This window comes from Hemicordylus capensis, chromosome 6 (genome assembly GCF_027244095.1).
Source record: "Hemicordylus capensis ecotype Gifberg chromosome 6, rHemCap1.1.pri, whole genome shotgun sequence".
In the NCBI taxonomy this organism is placed as follows: Eukaryota; Metazoa; Chordata; class Lepidosauria; order Squamata; family Cordylidae; genus Hemicordylus; species Hemicordylus capensis.
This window is the reverse complement of record NC_069662.1, coordinates 107,172,851-107,193,860: the sequence shown is the minus strand read 5'-3', so window position 1 is coordinate 107,193,860 and position 21,010 is coordinate 107,172,851. Positions and strand designations below refer to the sequence as shown.

Genomic DNA, 21,010 nt, shown 5'->3' with positions numbered 1-21,010 from the left:
TGGAAGCTTGTTGACCAGCACAGGTCAATGATCAAGGCATCCATCAGTCCACAGTCCCCCGCAGCAGTACCTTATGAAGCCATCCCTCCAGGAAGGACTGGAGTAACCACAAAATAGTTCTCTCAAGTTCCATTCCAGTTAAGGTACCTGGAAAGGCAGCAGTCTTCAAACAATTTTATTTGGCTCTAGCAGCCAGCCCCAACATTTAGAAGCCATACTCCTTGCTGCACCATGGAGGTGCACTGCTCATGCCTAACACCCTACACTCCACGCAAGGGCTGACTTCCCACCTTGCTTGCCCTTGCCTTGCTAGCTCATTCCTCCTCCTGGTTGTGTTGGTCCATTGCCTACTACGACTATTTCTATACCGCTCTTCAACCAAAGTTCTCAAAAGCGGTTTATATAGAAAAATACATAAATAAGATGGCCTGTGCCAGAAAGATGCAACCAGGAGGAGGAATGAGTAAGCAAGGCATTCGTTAATCCCTTGTCCTCCTGATCACATCTGTCTGGATCAGACAGGCAATGGACCAAGGCAACCTGGACATCTTTTCACACAACAGGCTTTACCACAAGTTTACTGCAAGTTCAAAGGTGCCTCCCAAAACTGACACAAAACGTGGATTTTTTAATCCTGGATATAAATCGGGCTATACTCCAACATGCAATGAAAAACCAGAATCAAGTGTGAAGTGCTCCTTTATCTTGCAGGGACTTCGGGGTAAATCTGGCCGATATGTGAAAACACACCTTCCATTCTGGACGGGATGTGAGCTAAAAGCCCTGTGTAAAATATGCCCAGGAGAAAAAGGGAGCAATCTGCTCCTGCTTTGCTTGCTGATAGCTCATGGTTGCATCAGGCTCAGGAGCACTGAGCTCAGTTTCCAGGTGGCAAGCTGAGCACCAGTCAATAGCATTAACACTACTGAGAAGTTCAACAGAATAAAGGATACAGTTTCCCTGTACAAGTGGCGGGTGGGGTGTTTGTAAAAATGGATCAAGAGTGCAAGTTTCCATTTTGGCTTCATGGATTGCTTAACAGATTATTACTGATTTGTTAAATATTTAGCATTAGTTTGATACCAGGCAACACACCAGAAACAGGTGTAGGGTTGTGGAAGATTTCCCAAGGAAAGTTTTATAGATTTTTCCCTTGCCTTTCCCCCCCTATTTTCTATGAATTCATTGTTTCATAAACTACATTAGTAACAATGAATGGATATCAAGCAAACCTGGAAATTTCATGTTTTCCAGGCAATTATCCCTTGGAAGTGTGTCAGAGAGTATATATGTTTTATTAATTTGTAAACAAAGTAATATGGAGTTCTGGTTTCTTTGTAAAAAAAATATATATATATGGAGTTTTGGTTTGTTTGTGACCAGATTTGGCATGTTTTTCTCACCTGAATATTTGTGTGTTTTTTAAAAATCAGGAATATTTGCATAGTAGAACTTTGGAAGAACATTTTGCACAAGGAAAAGTGTGTTGAAAGTTTTCCTGATAACTTGAGGAAATGCTGAATTGGAAAACATTTCCAAGCAAAACTTTCAAGAAAACCCACATCTCTGGCCAGAAGTACATACTCCATGTTCCTCCAACCCAAAACATGCCATTCTTTTTTGTCTGGAATACTTAAAAGTCTAGCGTAATTAGAAATTGCATATCATATCTGATTTTGTCTATTTTTCACTACAATAAGCAGCTTTCAGTTTCCAAAATGCAGTTTAAGTAGCTTCTATTACAGATGATTAATTTAACTCAACACAAGCAGCAATGTGACTCTAAGTCAGATAATGCAGATACAGTGAGTGCATCAAGTCTCAGCAGAGAAAGAAACAAATAGATTTTGGTGTTGTTTTTTTAAGAACTAGGTCATCAGCTATCAGTAAATGCACTTTTTGGCATTTCAAGCATGGCCTTCCTTTCATTGCTGTGACAGAACATACTGTACTAACTGAGTACTACTCAAGGAGTTAGGCACAGAATACATTTAGCATAGGGTTATGCCACTTTAACTCAATACTAAAGGGGGGGACAGTCTGATCACAATTTGGTCCTCTGAATCACTGCCAATATGCCCCCACATACTTCTCTGCAATCAAAGCGAACCTCTAGTGCACAAAAGTGCATGCTCCTATTCTTTTCACTAGCTCTCCTGGCAACAATATATCAGTAAGCATCTCCTACCTAGTCTGACTCTTCTGAGCATGGAAGACAATTCCTTCCTTTCAATTCCAAACATCCACATTCATCTACATATTCTCTCATTAGAAGGTCACCATATGAACCAAGCCTTAATTCTCTCTCTCTCGTGATATTTCCAGTGTGCAAGTTTGTAGCATATACTGTTCAACTCTGTAGTAAAAACACTTTTGAATTCCTTTTGTTAGGACATGTACTTAGGAATAAACTAGTTACCAAGCAGATGGTTTTTTGATCATGTATGACAAACGTATCCAGTGATTCTGTTTATGCTCTTAAGACTTAGCTTGATCAAGTCCTACAGGTGTGCCAGGAATGAGTCGCCATTAAATAATCAGAAATACTTATCCAAAAGCTGTTTCAGTCACAGACCAGTTCCTAAAGAACAGGATTCAGATCAAGTTTTATAGTCATCCAAAAGGCCCAAAGTTTTTAACTTCAAGAAGCTAAACATACAATCTATATAAATAACCAGTTGCATCACAGTAAAAAAAATTATCAGCTTAAGTACACTTCAGTATCTACAGATGCCTACTTACTATGGATATTCATTTATAATTAAGATACAACCTACAGACTTAAAGACCTGAGGTATTTAAGTGGGCATTCAAAACAGATACAGCCATTTGCAGCTATAGTCTGCTTCCAGCCTCAGAACTGCCAAATTAAGTGTTATCAGTGAAGTTACTGTCACTGTCTTTGGTACCCTATGTGTACATTCAAAGCATGAGATTCTTCTAATAAAAAGATTAGCAAGTAGCGCCCTCTAGTGCCACTTCAGGTATTATTTAAAACCAAGAAACCAGAGACAAATGTATCTGTTCACTACAGCAGAAGCACTTCTAAACTATGTTTCAATTTGAAGCTGCTATATTTGATATCAATAGTCATCTACAAATTCACTTGCCAGCTCGCCAGTTGCAAGTGCCCCCAGCCCTCTGGCCAGCAGGACTCCCAGCTCCGCACAGATCTCCTTCTCAGAGGTCTCATTTCCACTGCCATTTGGGAGAAGCTAAGAAATAGCAGGAATCCTTTCTGAGAAGTAGGAGAGGGCTCCCACTGTTTCTCACCATCTCCATATCCCAGTGCTACCAGAAAAGAATCCAAGGAAAGAGTTGGGATTGGTGGTGATCACAAGTAGTGATCACTTAGCTAGCGAGCTAAGTGTACATTGGTAGATCCCTGGATATCAGTATCTATACAATGTTTGTAAACTATGCATCCAAATGCATAGAAATTCTGAGACAAGACCTTTTGGCCTCGATTTTACGAAGCTAGGAGGAAAATGGATCTCAGGCAGAAAAAGCTAAAGCAAAACAGCAATTTCTTCCATGCTTGTTTTAGGGAATTAAACATAAGAACAGGCAAAAGAGTGCTCTAACACACACACACACACAAAACTATAGGAAGGAGACGTGGGCTTACAAATCTGCTTAAGATGCAAGTAGAAACAGCTGAGCTTGCCTACCAAAAAAAAAAGTAGCAATGAGGCATAGTTCAACTGCTAAAAATATTTGAATAAAGCCATCACTATTCTCACTTTTTATGCCTGAAGGTATTTTGTACACTGCACAAGTTGTTCTAATACACACTACAGGAGCAGTACACACAGCAGACAAGTAATGATAGTCAAAAAACTATCCATGGATCTGGCATTTCAGTGTGCATGCTGCTCTTCACATTTCAATTTTATTATCCATATTTCAGATTCAAAACAGATGTAGACAGACATAAGCAAAACCACCCAACTCACTGCAGAGTAAGAATTTTCATCCAAGATTCTGAGGTCCAAATTAAATGTTTTCTTGGTCATCAAATTAGTCGGGTGGCCATAAGAAAATAGATGTTAGAAACATTAGAAGAGTGGCAAGACAAAAGCACCATGCTGCGTGTGTTGCTTAAAAACTGAGGCTCGTAAAACTACAGTTTGAGCCAAATAGGAAGGCAAATAATTGTCTGGAAGAGAAAGCATAGTTCCTACCTATATATTCGAAGAAGAAACACCTAACTGTTCTTGTTTCACCAGCCATTTACTGTATCCACTCTTTTATCATTCTTGCCTCTTTTTAGAATATACTCCTTGGCCTGCCTTTGTTGTGTTGGCCATTCTCAACTGTATCTTCTCTTTAGTGCCACAAGGTTGCAGAGCTCCATCTTTTTATTCTGCATTTCATGTGAGGACTTTTAACATAAAACCAATACAGACAGGTATTATTACATACAGGTTTTATTACATATATTTTAATACACATGTACCAAATCTGCATGTATTGGTCCCACTTAAAGACTTAAGGCTATTTCATTTAATTAGGAACACAGGAGCACAGGAAGCTGCCATATACCGAGTCAGACCTTTGGTCCATCTAGCTCAGTATTGTCTACACAAACTGGCAGCAGCTTCTCCAAGGCTGCAGGCAGGATTCTCTCTCAGCCCTGTCTTGGAGATGCCAGGGAGGGAACTTGGAACCTTCTGTTCTTCCCAGAGTAGCTCCATCCCCTAAGGTAGGCCTGCACAACATAAGACCCGGGGGCCGGATCCGGACCGCAGGGACTTTTTTGCTAGCCCAAAGTATTGTGGTGCTTGAGGTAAGGTGCAAAATGCTGCCTTGCCCCAGAGACCTGGTGGAGATCATCCCCCTTTCAAAACTGATCTTTGAAGGCATTGAAAGTGCATGGGGGACAAGGAAGAGGAAAGGTTGCTAGGAGCCCTCCTCATGCTGTGGGTAACTAATACTTGCTTTCAATATTTTTAATGAGTAACTAATAACTGCTTTCATTAATATTTTTAATAATTAATTTTAATGTAATCATTAATGCGCTGAAAATTTACCTCGGCCCCTGCCTACCAAGTCATGGTTGGTTCCGGCCCACCAGGGTATTTGACTAGTGCACCCCTGCCCTAAAGGGAATATCTCACAGTGCTCACACATCAAGTCTCCCATTCATATGCAAGCAGGGCGGACCCTGCTTAGCTAAGGGGAAAAGTCATGCTTGCTACCACAAGACCATCTCCTCTTATATTTAAAAGATAATTGCTTATCATTTGATTGTAAATTAATGCATGCAGATAGTTATAGGCCAAATAAGTTTGTGTATGTCTTGCTTTAGCCGTCCCTGAGTAAATATCTTTGTTTCCACAAGTTTCGGAAACAGACTAAAAAATTACAGTATGAATTAAGAATAGATAATCCTAATTTGCGATGAGGCGATGATGGGCTGGATGGAAGATAAACTGAATCCAGATAAGACGGAGGTATTGATTGTGCAGGGTAGTAACTCAGGAGACAATTTTGATCTGCCAGTTCTAGATGGGAACAGGTACACAGTCTGGGAGTGCTTCTGGATCCTAAGCTGTCCCAAGTTCAGGTGATGGCCAGAGATGCTTTCTTCCAGCTTCTGCCGATATGTCAGCTGCATTTGTTTCTTGAGATAAACTACCTCAGAAAGTGGTACATATGCTGGTAACCTCCAGACTCTACTACTGCAATGCACTCTATGTGGGGATGCCTTGAGTTTCCAGGCAAAATAAAAGGTGCTAGTTACAACCTATAAAGCCCTAAACAGCTTAGGCTCTGGGTATTTAAGATAATGTCTTCTTTGCCATGAGCCCCACTGCCCACTGAAATGCGGAGTGGTTTGTCTGTAGTTACCACCAGCTCAAATAGTGGCTATGCAGAGACCAGCCTTCTCTTTTGCTGCCCCAAAACTCTGGAATGCACCCCCTGCTGAAATAAGACCCTCCCCATCTCTGACAACCTTTTAAAAGTACCTAAAGACTCATTTCTTCACCCAAGCTCTTTAATTTGACTGGTTTTTAATTATTTTAAGGTTTTCATTTTAATTTGCTTTATGTTGTAAACTTCCCAGAGACACAAGTTTGGGGCAGTCTACAAATCTGAGAAATAAATAATGTAGGTAGTTTTTCAGAAACAGTAAGAAGAGGAGAACATGAATACTGCAAATGTAGAATTGTCAAACCAAAGGAGTTAGTAAGTAAGTAAAGTCAAGTTGTGCCATCGAGTCAGTGTAGACTCCTGGGGACCACAGAGCCATGTGGTTTTCTTTGGAAGAATACAGGAGGGGTTTACCATTGCCATCTCCTGCAAGCATGAGATGATGCCTTTCAGCATTTTCCTATATCTCTGCTACTCAACATAGTTGTTTCCCATAGTCTGGGAAACATACCAGCAGGGATTCGAATCAGCAGCCTCTTGATTCCTGGGCAAGTTACTTCCCCACTGTGCCATTAGGTGGCTCTAGAAGGGTTAGTACCTGGGATAATTTACTAGTTTCCAATTTTTAATACCAATTAAAAATTGGTATTGTTTTAGGAGTATTGAAAAATGATTATCTACTCACAACAATCTAGCAGACTGAAGAAATATAGCTAAAAATAAATACCACAGGTTGATATTCATTTCTGTTCATTGTATAGCAGACAACCAAATGTATGAACTATTTCAAGTTACATTGTTTGTTGGCAGAGATTTATGTAGATTCTATTCAAAGCCCAAGGTCTAGTTAAGCAAATAAAAACAAAAGGCAAAATATATGCACTCTGAAGTCAGAGCAAAAGCAAACAATGATGTTTACAAGAGTTTGGGGGGGATCTATTCAAACACTGCTCAGTTGTGAACACACACACAGCTATGTAGCATTGCACAAATATATATAGCTCCTCGCTTTTTCAGGCAATATACTTAGATATCTTTTCAAGCTGCTGCTTCTTAATCTAATTATGATGAAAACATGAGGATAATATATGGTGTCTTTGAAAAATTATATAGATAATCTTGAATTTTCAAACTGTAACTGTTAAGTAAGTTATGTCAAACCAAAGTGAAGTGTACCTTCGAGAAGCTCTAGAATCGAACTCAAAAAGGTCCACCCTTATCCATTCACTGAGATTGCCTCAGAAGCAGCTTCTTGGTATACCACACATTCATTAACATTTAAGTTTAGTGGGAATTCTCTAGTGCCTCTTGCCGATTTGCTCCTGTCTCTCTCTCCCCACCCCCATCTCCCAATAGGAAAGGAAGGGAATTGGCATGCAAGCATAAGGAAGGATCCTCTTTCTCTTGCTGGCATTTTCACTTCTCCCTTTTCTCCAGCTACTTCAGTTAACTCAAAAGGGAGGAGAAGAAAGATGAGGGGGAAATAGTGCTTGTTTGCCAACAGACTATATGAAAGGGCTCAAGTCTCTCTAACTAGCCAGGGCAATTGGTTTACAAGTTAATCGCCCTGCACAGCACTTCACCCACAGAAGTGGTGGGGTATGAAGAACTTTAATAAAAGCTATTTTCAGTGCTAATGTCAATATCATAATTTGTCCTCCAGAAACATTTTAGGACCATGCATATTAGGCCTAAAAGTCCTTACAGGGAACAGATGTCCATGTAATACTTATAATTTACACATCTGTAGCACCATAATGGATAGGGCTCTGCATGTGTATAACTGAATGATTGGTCATGGCTTCCTAGGACAGATATTCTTCTTTCCCTGGCACCTAGAGCCAAAGGAGGTGGGGTATGACATTGCATAAAACAGCTAAGACAAAGAGAGGGAGAAAATTTCCAAACATTCTGAATAAATATGTATCAGTTATTTATTCTTTCAAAGAACTGATCAATATTCATTCAGCATCTTTGAGAATTCACCCCACCCCTTTTTGTCTTGGTTCTAAAAGCCAGCCAAAATACTTAGGAGCCAGACTAACTTCAGCTCCATGGGGTGGGGGGAGGGATTTGCTGCTCGCCTTTAGCAACACTGGTCCATTGGGGGAAGATGTACTTACTAGGGATGTGCACGGGACCGGTTCTGTGCATTCCCAGAAGGGGGTGTCACTGTAAGGGGCAGGGAAGGCGCTGCCTACCTGCCAGCCCCCCCCCCGCCACTCCCCCCCCCCCCGTCGGCACTCTTCCAAAAAGCAGGCGCACGGGACTGCAGCATGCCTCCTTACAGCTGGGATCAGCATTGCCACGCAAATGGCTGGTGCACATGCATGTTGTGTGTACTCACATGGGCCATTTGCGTGGTGATGCTGAAAGTGGCAGGAAGGGGGCTGGCAATGTCCTCTGCTCCATGGAGGAGCAGGCAGACTCATCTTGCTTACTCGCTCATCCTTCTAAACACATCCATCTGGCTCAGGCATGTGATGGATGAACATGGAGGCACGAGCAAGCAAGTTGGAGGTGGGTTGCTCTCTCTTATTTCTACTTGTGAAGGAAGAGTGAGCAAGCAAAGTGGGGAATGGGTTTTTTTATCCCTGTCATGGTCACATCCGTCTAGCTCAGACAGGTGATAGACCAATGTGACTAGAAGGCAAAAGCAGCAACATTCCCCTACTTTGCTTATTTACTTCTTCTTGTCGCATCAATCCATTACCTGGCTCAGGTGCTACACTTAAATTTGCATGCAGTAGGACAAACTGGCCCTAGGAATCCTGTGTAAATCAATATGGATTTATATGTAGGCCAATTACATGTGTGAGCCACCTAATGGCTCAGCAGGGAAGTAACTTGCCTAGGGAGCAAGAGGTTGCTGGTTTGAGTGCCCGCTGGTATGTTGCCCAGACTATGGGAAACACCTATATCGGGCAGCAGCAATATAGGAAGATGCTGAAAGGCATCATCTCATACTGCGTGGGAGATAGCAATGGCAAACCTCTCCTATATTCTATCAAAGACAACCACATGGCTCTGTGGTTGCCAGGAATCGACGCTGACCTGACGTCACACACACAAAATTACACATGTAACCTGTTAATTTCTACATCAAAATACCTTTCAAGAGCATATATTTCAAGTTACATAGAAGCACAAGTTAGATGAGATATGGAAGTCTGGAAAAAATGGACAGGTAATAAACACATTCAGTAGAAAATCTACATAAATACAACTCCTCTGGGATTTTCTAAGCTGCACTAATGCTGGAATCTTCCACAAGAGGGCCATCTAAGAAAAATGCTAACTAATGGGTGTGAAAAATGACTGACACTTCTGCTAGGGGGAAGGCCTCAGAATATGTAGAGAAAACCCAATTATGGTACTTTATAAAGTAAAACAATTAGAAAGAGGTGATAAAAAAGCAATTCCCCTTAGCAATGAAATAGGCTCAGCTGAACTGCTTTAAAAAGACAAACTACATCTAACTAGAGAGCTAATTGTTGCTAAAAAGAAAATACTTCCGGGTTTGCATGTTTTCACTATACAAACAGATCTCTTCTCAGACAAGAGAGCTTGGCAGACCACAATTGTATAAGCTTACAAGAGAGCAGGATGATGAGCACAATCCATAATGATAGAACTGTGCCTCATTTCTTAAGTCCGTTGCAGTGAAGAGCTATTTCTGCATCAGAGACAATAACCTAAATTAAGCATTCTTTAACCATTCTTTTTGCACAAGGTACCTCTTTCTACTCTCAAAAGATTAATGGACCTCACCTCTAAGTACCCAGATACACTGCCTCCTTCAGTAAGCTGTAAGAACTTAGAAGGTCCAGAATTATTCCCTCCAAAAAGTATTCTGAAGAGCTATGCTACAGCGCCATTCATGTTCAGCCTGGTGATGGAATAGCCAAAGCAACAGAAAGAAAACTTGAAGGATCCTCGGTAGTGACCAGTCTCCCCACCCCACGCCCTAGAGTTAACAGGAAGTGAACCCCTGTGCTTGACTGACAGGCTGGCGACCCCAGGTCTTGACCAATCAATCTACCAGGTGGGTGAGATATGAGAGCTGCTGGGGGAATACTGGAAAGAAGGAAGTAGGAGAGTGCGGGGCAGCATGGAGTCTTCACCCACATGGTGAATGCTGCAGGTGAGAGATTTGCAGGAGGCTTCATCTTGCCAGGAATTCTGGTGAGTTTTCAAGGGAAATGAAGCCATAGCTTTATGAGTTTGGGAATCTAGCATAGGAAAAGTTTTTGTCAGATTTTGCGTTAGGAATGTATTTTGCTTTAAGTGCATCTAAAAAACTAAAGCCTCAGATGGACCAGTCTGTAGCAACTGAATAAACTGGGGATTTTTGTTCTTTTCTTTTTTACAAGCCTCTCAGAGTTGGTTATTAACTCAGAAGAGTGGGGGGGAACACTAGCGCACAGCATCTCAGAGTTCAGCTCAGCTACCTTGTTTTCTCACCACATGTAGACATACACATGGAAGCTTTTTATATTTGCCCAACAGCAAGATAAAGAAAGAAATCTAGGCAGTGGCACTCCAACCCAGCCTGTCCAGTCTCTGATAAAAGAGTGTCTGGTGGTACTATTTTAATCTACCGAAGGTTTAAAGTAAAAAGTTTTAAAAGGGAAACCCACTCAAGCAGCTCAACAAGGATGACTCAGCACTTCTCCCCCTCACGTGAGCTGGCTCTGAGTCAAAGGCTTAATTCCTTACATCCGTAAAATAAGGAAACTTTCATAACATATCCAAAAGATTTCTGTAAGCAATTAGCCTCCTCTTATAGCAGGGGCAGACAGAGTAGATTGGATCTAAAAGAAGATCTGTGGGCAATTTGCAATCAGCAAGGTTTTCAATTCTTGATGTAATAATATCCGTTATAGAAAAGGCTCCCCTTAACTCCCCACTTAGACTTTTCAATCCCCTTCCTAATGATCCCTAGCATGGAATTGGCCTTTTTCACAGCTGCCAGGTAGGCTTAGAAAAGACCCATCTGAAACCTTGGAGAGCTGCTGACAATCAGTATCCAGGGCTGCTCAACTTCGGCCCTTCTGCAGATGTTGACCTACAGTTCCAATAATCCCTGGCTATACTGATGTGGTTGAGGATTATGGGAGTTGTAGTCCAAAAACAGCTGAAGAGCCAAAGTTGAGCAGCCCTGGTATAGACAATGCTGAGCTAGATGGACCAACAGTTTAGCTGTTTCAGTATAAAGGTACTTCATATGTTAATATGAGTGGATTTGTGTGTGAAAGGAGTACAGGCTCAGTTCTTGTACAGAAAGCAGTTCCGAATACATTTTCAGCCCAGGAGCTTTTCAGTACCAGAAGTGCTCAGCCCAGGAGCTTTTCAGCACCCCATTCTTTAGTTCTAAAAAAGGTATATCCACCCCATTCCCTAAACCACTATTTGGTACTTGGCTATGGTTAGTGGATCTCTGAGTTATATAATAAACACAGTAGAACCTGCAAGTCTGAGGTTTGCCCTTCACTGAGTAATACACAACTAGTCCTTTGTCAGACACTTAGTTCTAGCTGTAAGCAATACTCAGTTGAGGCAGAGAGGAAGGGAGAGGGAAACAGAAGGGCAGGATAAGTAAGTTGGAAGAGAGGGGGAGAAGCTTTGACCCACCTGTGTGCCTTCAGCAGCCAAAGACAACCATGATGCGAGACACCAGAAGCCCTGCCAAATGACGACTTCCATAACAGGTGGAGTCATCCTACACCAGAAGCCAATGTAAACAACTGGAGGGAGCAACTTTAAGAGAGGTATTCAATACAGAGAAGACCACAAAACCCGAGCATCTTTTTTAGGCGGCACCTCTGTGTGAGGCCTGAACACCCGCAGCAATGGAGAATGTCCTGCAGTTTTCTGAATGCAAGGCAACACATTTATATTTGATAAACATATTATCCAAATAGAATGGAAAAGGCCTGTTTTGTTACATGTGTTACACCCTCTCTCCAAAGAAATCAAAGCAGTGTGCATAGCGACATTGTGATGTTGGTCATAGCTGAACAGATACTTGAACCAGAACTTCCCATACCCAGACTGTAGCCACTACAAAAACAATGGCTTTTTTTCTCCCCCACACCCAATGTATAGGAACCTGAACCTAAAAAAAACCTGGAATAAAAGTTGTCAATATTTTGGCTTCAGAAGGCAACCACTAGAGTCACTGAAACCATGTTTTCTCCACTATCCATCTCCAGCTCACTACAGACTTATTCACATGTGTGGATTTGAAGGAGCTCACAACCACAAAGATCAAAACCATTCTACAAATCACCACAAAAGCAAATTTTATGTCAGTTCCAGAAGAAGAAAAACTTCTTATAATCAAGTATTAGGCATTGGAAAGCAGCAAGGGCACTTCCTTAGATGCCAAAATCTTGTGCAACCTCCAGAAATAGGAAATGGGTCACCTGATCATGATCACCTGTTGTGATCATGTCTCACAGCAGGTGTCTAGCTACAATGCTTGTTATATACTCTTGCTAACGGAGCAAAGAGACACCTTTTAAAGTGGTGATTCTCTTATATTTAGCAGGGGGAGAACACCTAGCCCTATTCAACCGCAGCACAGCATCTCTCCAGTGGTTGTTGCTGGGATCTGCCTTATGTTTCTTTTTAGATTGTGAGCCCTTTGGGGACAGTTGACTATATCTTATTTATGTATTATTTGTCTATGTAAACTGCTTTGAGAACTTTGGTTGAAGAGCGGTATATAAATATTCGTAGTAATAGTAATAAGGCTGATCTTCTGGTACATTTTGTTCAAGATCACCTAGGGTCTTGTTTGTTTCCCTCTATCATAGCTGGAGGCAATTGCCCAGTTTCTACAATGGAATTTTATAGTAACTTGACACTTTTAGAACAAGACTACCCCTCTCATATACTCAGAGGTCGGTGTTTGTGAACTTTTACAGTGTGATCACCACAAGAGCTTAGAGCCTAATTTATGCCCAGCAGGCATAGCAAGGTACTTCACAGTTCCCTACCTCAAGTATGTCCTAAACTAGGGGTGGGAAAATAAATTGTGGCTGGGAATTATGGAAGTTCTAGTTCAACAACAGCTAGAGGGCCAAGTTTGCCCACCCCTCTTCTAAACCCATGTAACATTCCATATACCATCCTGTTGAGCACCCCTTCTGGTAACGCCCCTGCAGCCTGAAATAGCAGTTGAAGACAGCCCTTTAAAAAAGAGCTAGAAGCCATTGGAACCCTTTGCTTTGAACACAGTTGCAACTGCACCTGCCAAAGAATAGCATCCCCAAAGCTTGCAATGCTGTGACGAGGTACTGTTTAAGCTGCTCTTTCCAGCACAGGTCAGACTGTTTTTGTGCTTCAGGTATAGCTGTATTTTGTGGGAGCAAAGGACTGTTGTGAATCAGGCTCTAGATTTGTCACTCTCACACCAAGTGTAATTATCCAACATGGCAAAAACCACATTAACATGAAATTACTCTAAACTATGCAAAAGATCTTTTGACTAGTAGAGTTCACTCTTTTCTAACACACAAGATCTAGATATAGCAACTTTTATAGCTTCCCAGAATCACGCATCTTATCGTTAAGTCATAGATTATATCAAAGAAGTTCTAGCAGAGTAACAAGTAGCATCTTATGTAACAATCTCATATCAAATTAAATCTAGCACTAACTTGTTTGCTACATAATGATAGTACAAATTCTTCAAAAGAGAAAGACAAATGACTGTGAAGAAAAGCACACTCCAGTATATTCCCTTACACTTTCCTAAGGCCTGTCTACACTACAACCGTAAAACAGATTAACGGCCATGGCACAGATCCAAAGAGCCTTGGGAATAAACCCAAGGTTAGCAATAGGCCAAAGCCACAAAAACTCTCAACAAAAACCCTAATTCATCTTTTCAGCGAGAAAATAATCACAGCGAACCCATTTCCCCCCTGTAATGCCGAAGAGGGACCACATGTCTGCCTCACTTTGTCCCCAGCCTTGAATGGAAATAAAGTGAATCACTGTTGCGTTGTCCCTCCCTGACCACCTCCACACTGGCAATGAAATGAAGGGCCTGGCTGGAAATCGCTCACTTCCTTGAGCCGGCTCTCTTTCCCTCTAGGACTTCAGAATCCGAGGACAAAAGAGCGAGCACAGGCGAGCCATGTGTCTGACTCTGTATTCATGCAGGAAGTCGAAGTAGCAGAGGACGGTAAGGGGATGAAGGAGACGGCTCTCTCGCCGCCCACACTTCCCCGCGGCTGCCTCCGTCCGGAGATTCACCCCCTCGCTTGCGGGCTGGGTGTCCTCCTCAACACACATGCCCTGCTTGCTTCGACAGAGGGACGAGCGTGAGGGCTGATCTTCACAGCCTGGCCACTGTCCCCCTTTTACCCTGTGTGACCCTTCCAAGGCGTGCTGCTAAACACCCTGAAGTCAGCGAGCCGGGGGGTGGGGGGGCCAGACTGGGGAGAAAGAAGCACGAAGACTGGGAACAAAGAGCCCCAGCGCCCTCCCGGGCCTGCCTTGCTGCGCCCTATCCAGGGCTCTGCCTGAACAAAGGCAAAGGAGCCGCTGCGGCTACTACTCGCAGGAGCCGTTTGGAGAGAGCAAGAGAAAAGACACCAATTCCGCCGCCCGCCGCTGACAGCTGCAGCAGGGAGCCACTGGGGAGGACCGATGGTCAAGATGCTGAGAAGGAGGCGGGAGGCGGAAGCGAGAAAGCGAACAGAACCGCACCGGCCAAATCCAACGAGGGCACGTTTATTATTTTTGGTAGTGCTGAGGGGGGGGGGAGAGAGAAAGAGTGAGACGAGGAAGGAGGCAAGGCGGGGAGTAAGAGTAACCTCTCCCAGGACTGACACCTGTGAGAGGAGAAGACCCGGGGGTTGAAGGAAGGAAGGAAGGAAGCGCAGCAGCGCCAGTCTTGGTGCCGCCTTGACAGGCGTTGAGCACCCGCCGTCTCGCTGGCTGCGGCCGCCTCAGGAAGAGAAAAGCGGGAGGGAGAGAGAGAGAGACGCCCACCGGGCTCCGCCCCCACAAAGAGAAAGCAGCAGCAGCAGCGCCCGGGAAGCCCCCGCGGAGGAGAAAGGCGGGAAGGGGGCGCCTCTCGCCTCCCCAGCCCGTCCCCTCCTCGCTCACACGCCCTCCTTCGCCCGCTTAGTTACCGTGGTGAGTAGCGGTCTCATCTGCTCCCCTGCCCGCTCCTCCTCCATGGCGTGCCGAGGGGCGGACAGGGCTGAGAAGGGGAAGGGGCTGTTGCCGCCGGGCTGCGACGCCGAACAAGGGAGAGGAAAAAGGAAGCAGCGCCGCCGCGTTGACGAAGGCAGCGAGACTTCCCCTCCGCTCGGCCACCCGCTTGGCTTTTTGCTACAGAGACCCGCCGGCTCGCCGAAGGCCACGCCCCTCCGGCGGCGCCCCGTCGTCCGATTGGCAGCGTGCCTGACCAATCGCGGCGAGAATGCGGCTCCTCCTCTAGGTTGTAGGGAACGCGGCGGCGGCGAGGAGAGTTGGGTCGTTTTCTCTCTCGTGTTTCTTCAGAGGCGTTTGTGAGGGGAGTTTTGGAGAGTTCGGAGGATGTTCCGCAATCCGCCCTCAAAGGGAACCCCGTGCTCGCGCTGCCCCTGTCTCCACCATAAGCAGTCCTAAGTCCCCTTGAACACAGTGGGGTTGTAGTTCTGAGTAAGCCGGCTGTGCTGTGCTGCCTATTAACGCAAGAGGAAATTACAACTAAAGCCATGAATGCAGTCAACCCTCACTGAGTAAATGGAAATATGCGAGGCTGCGTGTGGGTCTCAGTCATGCAGAGCATTGATTTTACGACTGACTTCAAATCCGTTCCCAGCCCGAGAAATGACTCTCTGTGTGGCCCTGCAGAAGTCCCTCGGTCTCTTCTTTTCCCCGTCTGTAAAATAAGAATAAAACGGACCCACCGAGCAGGACCCTTGAGGAAACTGTGTTTGGGAAGCACTTTATGCAACTTCAAACTCAATGGAATTTTCTCCCAAGAAAGTGTGCAGAGGGTTGCAGTTAGAATAAGGAGTGCTTGAAATTTGCCAGGAGCAAATTCCTTTAAAATCACCTGATTGTTTTGTGGGTTGGGTGGTAGGTAGCACCCATCATGCCCTCCCGCCCAACCTACCCCATTTATGCCCCTAGGGTAGTGTCCCTAGGCGATACCCATGGGGATTAAATGGGGTAGTTCAATTCCCCATTAAGCCCTATGGGCGAAACAGTGCACACTTCCACACACCACACTACAAAAACAGGGAATCTCATGCCCAACAAGGAACACAGTGCAAAACACAGTCCAACCAACCAACCAACCAACCAAAAAAAAAAAAAAATCACTGACCCAAAACCTGCCAGCCACAATGCCAGGTGTCCATGCTGTATCATTGGCACAAGTTGCTCTCCCACATACTGACACACTCCATTGCAACAGCATCACAGCAGTAGCACCCTTTGCAAGCATAGCCATAACTTAGTTCAACTAAAAGAAGAACAACCTCTTCAGCCACATTTTGACTGAGTGAGTAGACCTTGCAATGCAGACTGCAGACAGCAGACCACCAGGGCACTTTCCAGACTACCCGCTTGACAGTGGCAAAATGCTTCGGTTCAGGCAAATCGCATTCAAAATGTAAATAGCAAAGCTACCAGCAGGGGGAGCAGTCTCACAAAAACCAACAACCTGAAAATACAGCAACCTTTTTACGCCTGATATACAATGTTATAGCAATAAATTGCAGCGATTATTAAATCCGAAACAAGGCATCTGAAATGTGAATGGCACCTGCTGACAGCGTAGGAACTGCGGTGTCACAACACAAGAAGAGCGGAAGCACACTTCACAGATATGCTGTGACCCCGTTGCAGAGTCTAATCTGGAAAGTTCCCAGAGCAGTGAGTGGAGCACAAGTTAGTTAGTCTCAAAGACAGACATGGAGCTCAAATCACAGCAATCACCAAGAAAATATTGCACACACTAGAGAGAGCTGAGCTCCACTGCCCATTCTCACCACAACACCATCTCACAGACCACACCTCAACAAGGCTCAAGGAAGGAAGGAAGGAAACCAAGTTCTGCTTTTTTCCATCTGAGTTCCAGCAAAACCAGATAGTCATCAATCATAGCAGCAGCAGCAATAGCACAGCAAGCATATCAAACAGTGACAAGAAAAAGAATACCACATAGTTTCTTGAAGTTGATAAGAAGTCTTCCTTCCTCTCTTCTAGTCTGGGAGGGATAAGTTGACCTCAGAATTGGCTAGGCCCTGGCTATGCTGACAGCATGCCTGGCTGACACATGTCAGGGCACCAGTCCACAATCATCATGGGCCACATATGTGTGTGTCTGCTTGGAAGAAAAGTTAACACTAAAACACAAAAATCAAACCTCCTGCTTGCTCCACCACGGCCTCCAATTGGTGCTCGGCTTCAGGGCAATAGTTCATCATCATCACAGGCCAAGTGGTGTGTGTCGTGTGTGTCAACAGCATTAATGGGCAGACTGTGACATATCTGGTTTGGGGGTTGGCCAGTTGTGGGGGCAAGCTGACGGTGGTGTGTCAGTGGGTGTGAATGACCATGAGGCTATTCTCACGATCACCCAAAAGCGGGCTAAGGGAGCCTAGCCTGCTTTGGGGCGATCGTGTGCTACAACGGGAGCCTCATGGCTCCCAGCAGCTAACCGCCATAAATACCCTTCACCTTAAATGAGGTTAACACAGAGTGATCGCTCCATCAACCTCGTCTTTTTGCTCGTGTGTGGTCGCAGCACCCTGGGCTCAGGGGTTTCTCCAGGGGCATCCCTTGCGCGGGAGAAACTTGCGCAGGGCATCCTGGAACTTCCGGGGGCCATGCGGCCCCCGATCCCTGCAGTCCCCACCGGCTCCATGATGGAGTCAGCAGTCATGCGAGTGGACGATCCAGCCGCCCAGGGGTGCCTTGTGATCGTCTGCGGGGAGAGCGGGCTAAGCCTGCTTTACCCGCAAACCCCCTCACGGCTCTTCATAATAATCATGTGAAGAGCCTCCATGAGTCACTCACCCTCCATGTCAAGCTTGGAATAGTCCAGCAGGGGGGGGGTGGCTTTCAGGAAGTCCAGCTGATCCACCAAGACAGCATTCAAGCATTCAACCTGTGTCATCCTTGTCAAAACCTTAACATTTTAGCAAAGTATTACTCCGAAAGCAATACACAGCACTATGCTATTGTTACAAGAGATGCCTTCTATCCTCTTGAGGGACCTTGTAGGCTAGGTAGAGAGGTTGCTGGGAACTAGGAAGTGGGGCTTGCCTTGAGGGCATTCCTTGTGTTGCCAAAAGGCCACTTGATGGGAGAATTACTATACTGATGCTGAAGGGGATTAAGCAGCTGGGGACCAGGATGGGGGATTGTGCAGCTAGAATCACATAAATCAGAAAGGGTATCTTGCAAATACCCTTGGCCAAGAAAAAATAGCTAAAATTCACTTCTGGAATGATGTTCCTATCCAGACCATAAGAGAGTCAAGCCTTTGATCGTGGCTTGTATTCTCATGCAAGAATGGTCCATTTGAGAGGCTTCCTTTTCAGTGCTCAGTTTTTCCCATGGATCAAATCCCTCATGAATGTGCGGTCTTGAGCTGATCTTTGGATCGTGGTCCCCACAGGGGCTCTCTTTTTAACTAAAAGGAGGAGCTGACCACCTTCCCCACTTCCTCTGATAAAAGATAAATCTTAAAACAAACCTTCTAGCCTAGCTCTCTGGTACTTCAAGCACTCAAACACGCTCACTCAAGATGGGAAGGAGGAATTAGGGATGAAAAATAGAAAACTCCCAGGAGCAGAGTAAGGATGGGATTCTCCCTGCCTGTCTGAAGAGAGAAAAGGGAAGTGGGATTCTCAGCAGAGAAAAGATGACTGCGGTGATGGCCAAGCAGAGGGACTAACAGCCTTCAGAATGGGTCCCAAAGACTGTGCAATTTGGAAGCTTTAGCCTGTCAATTTTATAGAGTAAAAAGAACTACCTCAGTGCCCCTTCAGGTTAAAGATTACTGGGAGGGATCTTGAAAGAAAACAAATTATTCAAATTATTTATTATTATTTCTTGTTGACACAGTCAGAAAGGTGTTATTGACTGGTTTGTTTTATCCAGACATCGAGTCCTTCCCAAGGACCTGGGATGGCTGAATTTTGTTGTCAATGTTGTTGCTGTTATTATAGATATCATTGAAAAATATAGGCTGTTCCCAGTAAAGCTGCTTTTTGTAATTGGCTGATGGTGATTTCTGTGGCCCCTGTGGTGTTGAGGTGCTCTTCAAGTTGTTTTGGAATTGCATTTAGGGTGCCAATTACCACTGGGATTACTTTGGTCTTTTTCTGCCACAGACTTTCAATTTCGATTTGTAGATCTTTGTATTTGGTGATTTTTTTCTATTTCTTTTTCTTCTATTCTGCTATCCCCTGGTATTGCTATGTCGGTTATTTTAACTTGTTTTTCTTTCTTCTCGACTACAGTGATATCTGGTGTATTGAGTGGCAGATGTTTGTCTGTTTGTAGTCGGAAGTCCCATAATATTTTTGCATCTTTATTTTCTACAACTTTTTCATTTTTATGGTCCCACCAGTTTTTGGCTACAGGTAGCTTGTATTTTTTGCAGATGTTCCAGTGTATCATCCCTGCTACCTTGTCATGCCTTTGTTTGTAGTCAGTCTGTGCGATCTTTTTACAACAGCTGATTAGGTGGTCCACTGTTTCATCTGCTTCTTTACAAAGGCGGCACTTGCTGTTTGTTGTAGATTTTTCTACTTTTGCTCTTATTGCGTTTGTTCTTAGTGCCTGTTCTTATGCAGCCAGCATTAAACTCTCTGTTTCTTTCTTCAAGGTGCCATTCTTAAGCCATTGCCAGGTCTTGGTGATGTCTGATTTCCCACTTATATTGTGCAAATATTGACCATGCAGTGGCTTATTTTTCCATTTTTCTACTCGGTTCTTGACTTGTTCTTTCTTGTAGGCCTGCTTTGTTTCATTGGTGTTTAATATTTTCTCATTATTGACCATTTTAAGTGCATCTTTTTCACTGTTCTTGATATATTCTTCAAGGCCTCTTTTCTCCTCCTCTACTGTTTGATGGACTTGCAGTATTCCTCTTCCACCTCAGCTGCGAGGGAGGTATAGACCTGATCTACATCACTGCGGGGGTCTTCTTCTTCTTCTTCTTCTTCTTCTTCTTCTTCTTCTTCTTCTTCTTCTTCTATTATTTCTTGTTTACACAGTCAGACAGGTGTTATTGACTGGTTTGTTTTATCCAGACATCGATTCCTTCCCAAGGACATAGGATGGCTGAATTTTAATGTCAATTGTTATAGATATCATTGCAGAATATAGGCTGTTCCCAGTAAAGCTGCTTTTTGTAATTGGGTGATGGTGATTTCTGTGGCCCCTATGGTGCTGAGGTGCTCTTCAAGGTCTTTTGGAACTGCACCCAGGGCGCCAATTACCACTGGGATTATTTTGGTCTTTTTCTGCCACAGCCTTTCAATTTCAGTTTGTAGATCTTTGTATTTGGTTATTTTTTCTATTTCTTTTTGCTCAAGTATTTGTAAGGTTCTTTCTCTTCCAGGTTCTTGATCTTGCTTCCATTGGGCAGTTCTATTCCTTCTGTTTTTCTTATTTTCCCTCTGTTCATTATTAATGCAGCACACTTGTCTAGTCCAAACTCCATTGCTATATCACTACTGAATATACAGACAATGTTTAGCAGTGATTCGATTTCTGACTGGGACTTTCCATACAACTTCAGATCGTCCATGTACAGCAGATGGTTGATTTTATTTGATGTTTTAGATGTTTGGTATCCAAGGCCTGTTTTGTTTAGTATTTGTGAAGGTCGAGTCACGGCAATTACAAACAACAGAGGGGATAATGAGTCCCCTTGGAAAATACCTCTTCTAATGCTAACCTGTCCAAGTGTCTTGCCATTGATTATTAACTGTGTACTCCACGTGCTCATTGCTTTCTTTATAAATATCTGAATGTTTTTGCTGACACCAGTTGTTTCTAAACATTTTAGTATCCATGTGTGAGGCAATGAATCAAAGGCTTTCTTGTAGTCAATCCATGCAACACTTAGATTGGTTTTTCTTCTCTTGCAATTTTCTAA

The 21,010-nt window shown here is 43.9% G+C and overlaps 1 protein-coding gene across 11 annotated transcripts in view; it reads right to left on the bottom strand.

The window, feature by feature from the left end:
• SLC4A7 (solute carrier family 4 member 7) overlaps positions 1-15,236 on the bottom strand; it is a 134,059-nt gene extending 118,823 nt beyond the window's left edge. For all 11 annotated transcript variants that reach the window (XM_053263322.1, XM_053263327.1, XM_053263325.1 and 8 more), the window contains exon 1: positions 15,030-15,236. In XM_053263322.1, coding sequence (XP_053119297.1) covers positions 15,030-15,077 — 48 coding nt within the window. In that variant the 5' untranslated portion in view covers positions 15,078-15,236. The remainder of the gene's footprint in view (positions 1-15,029) is intronic.
• Between the last annotated feature and the right edge of the window lie 5,774 nt (positions 15,237-21,010).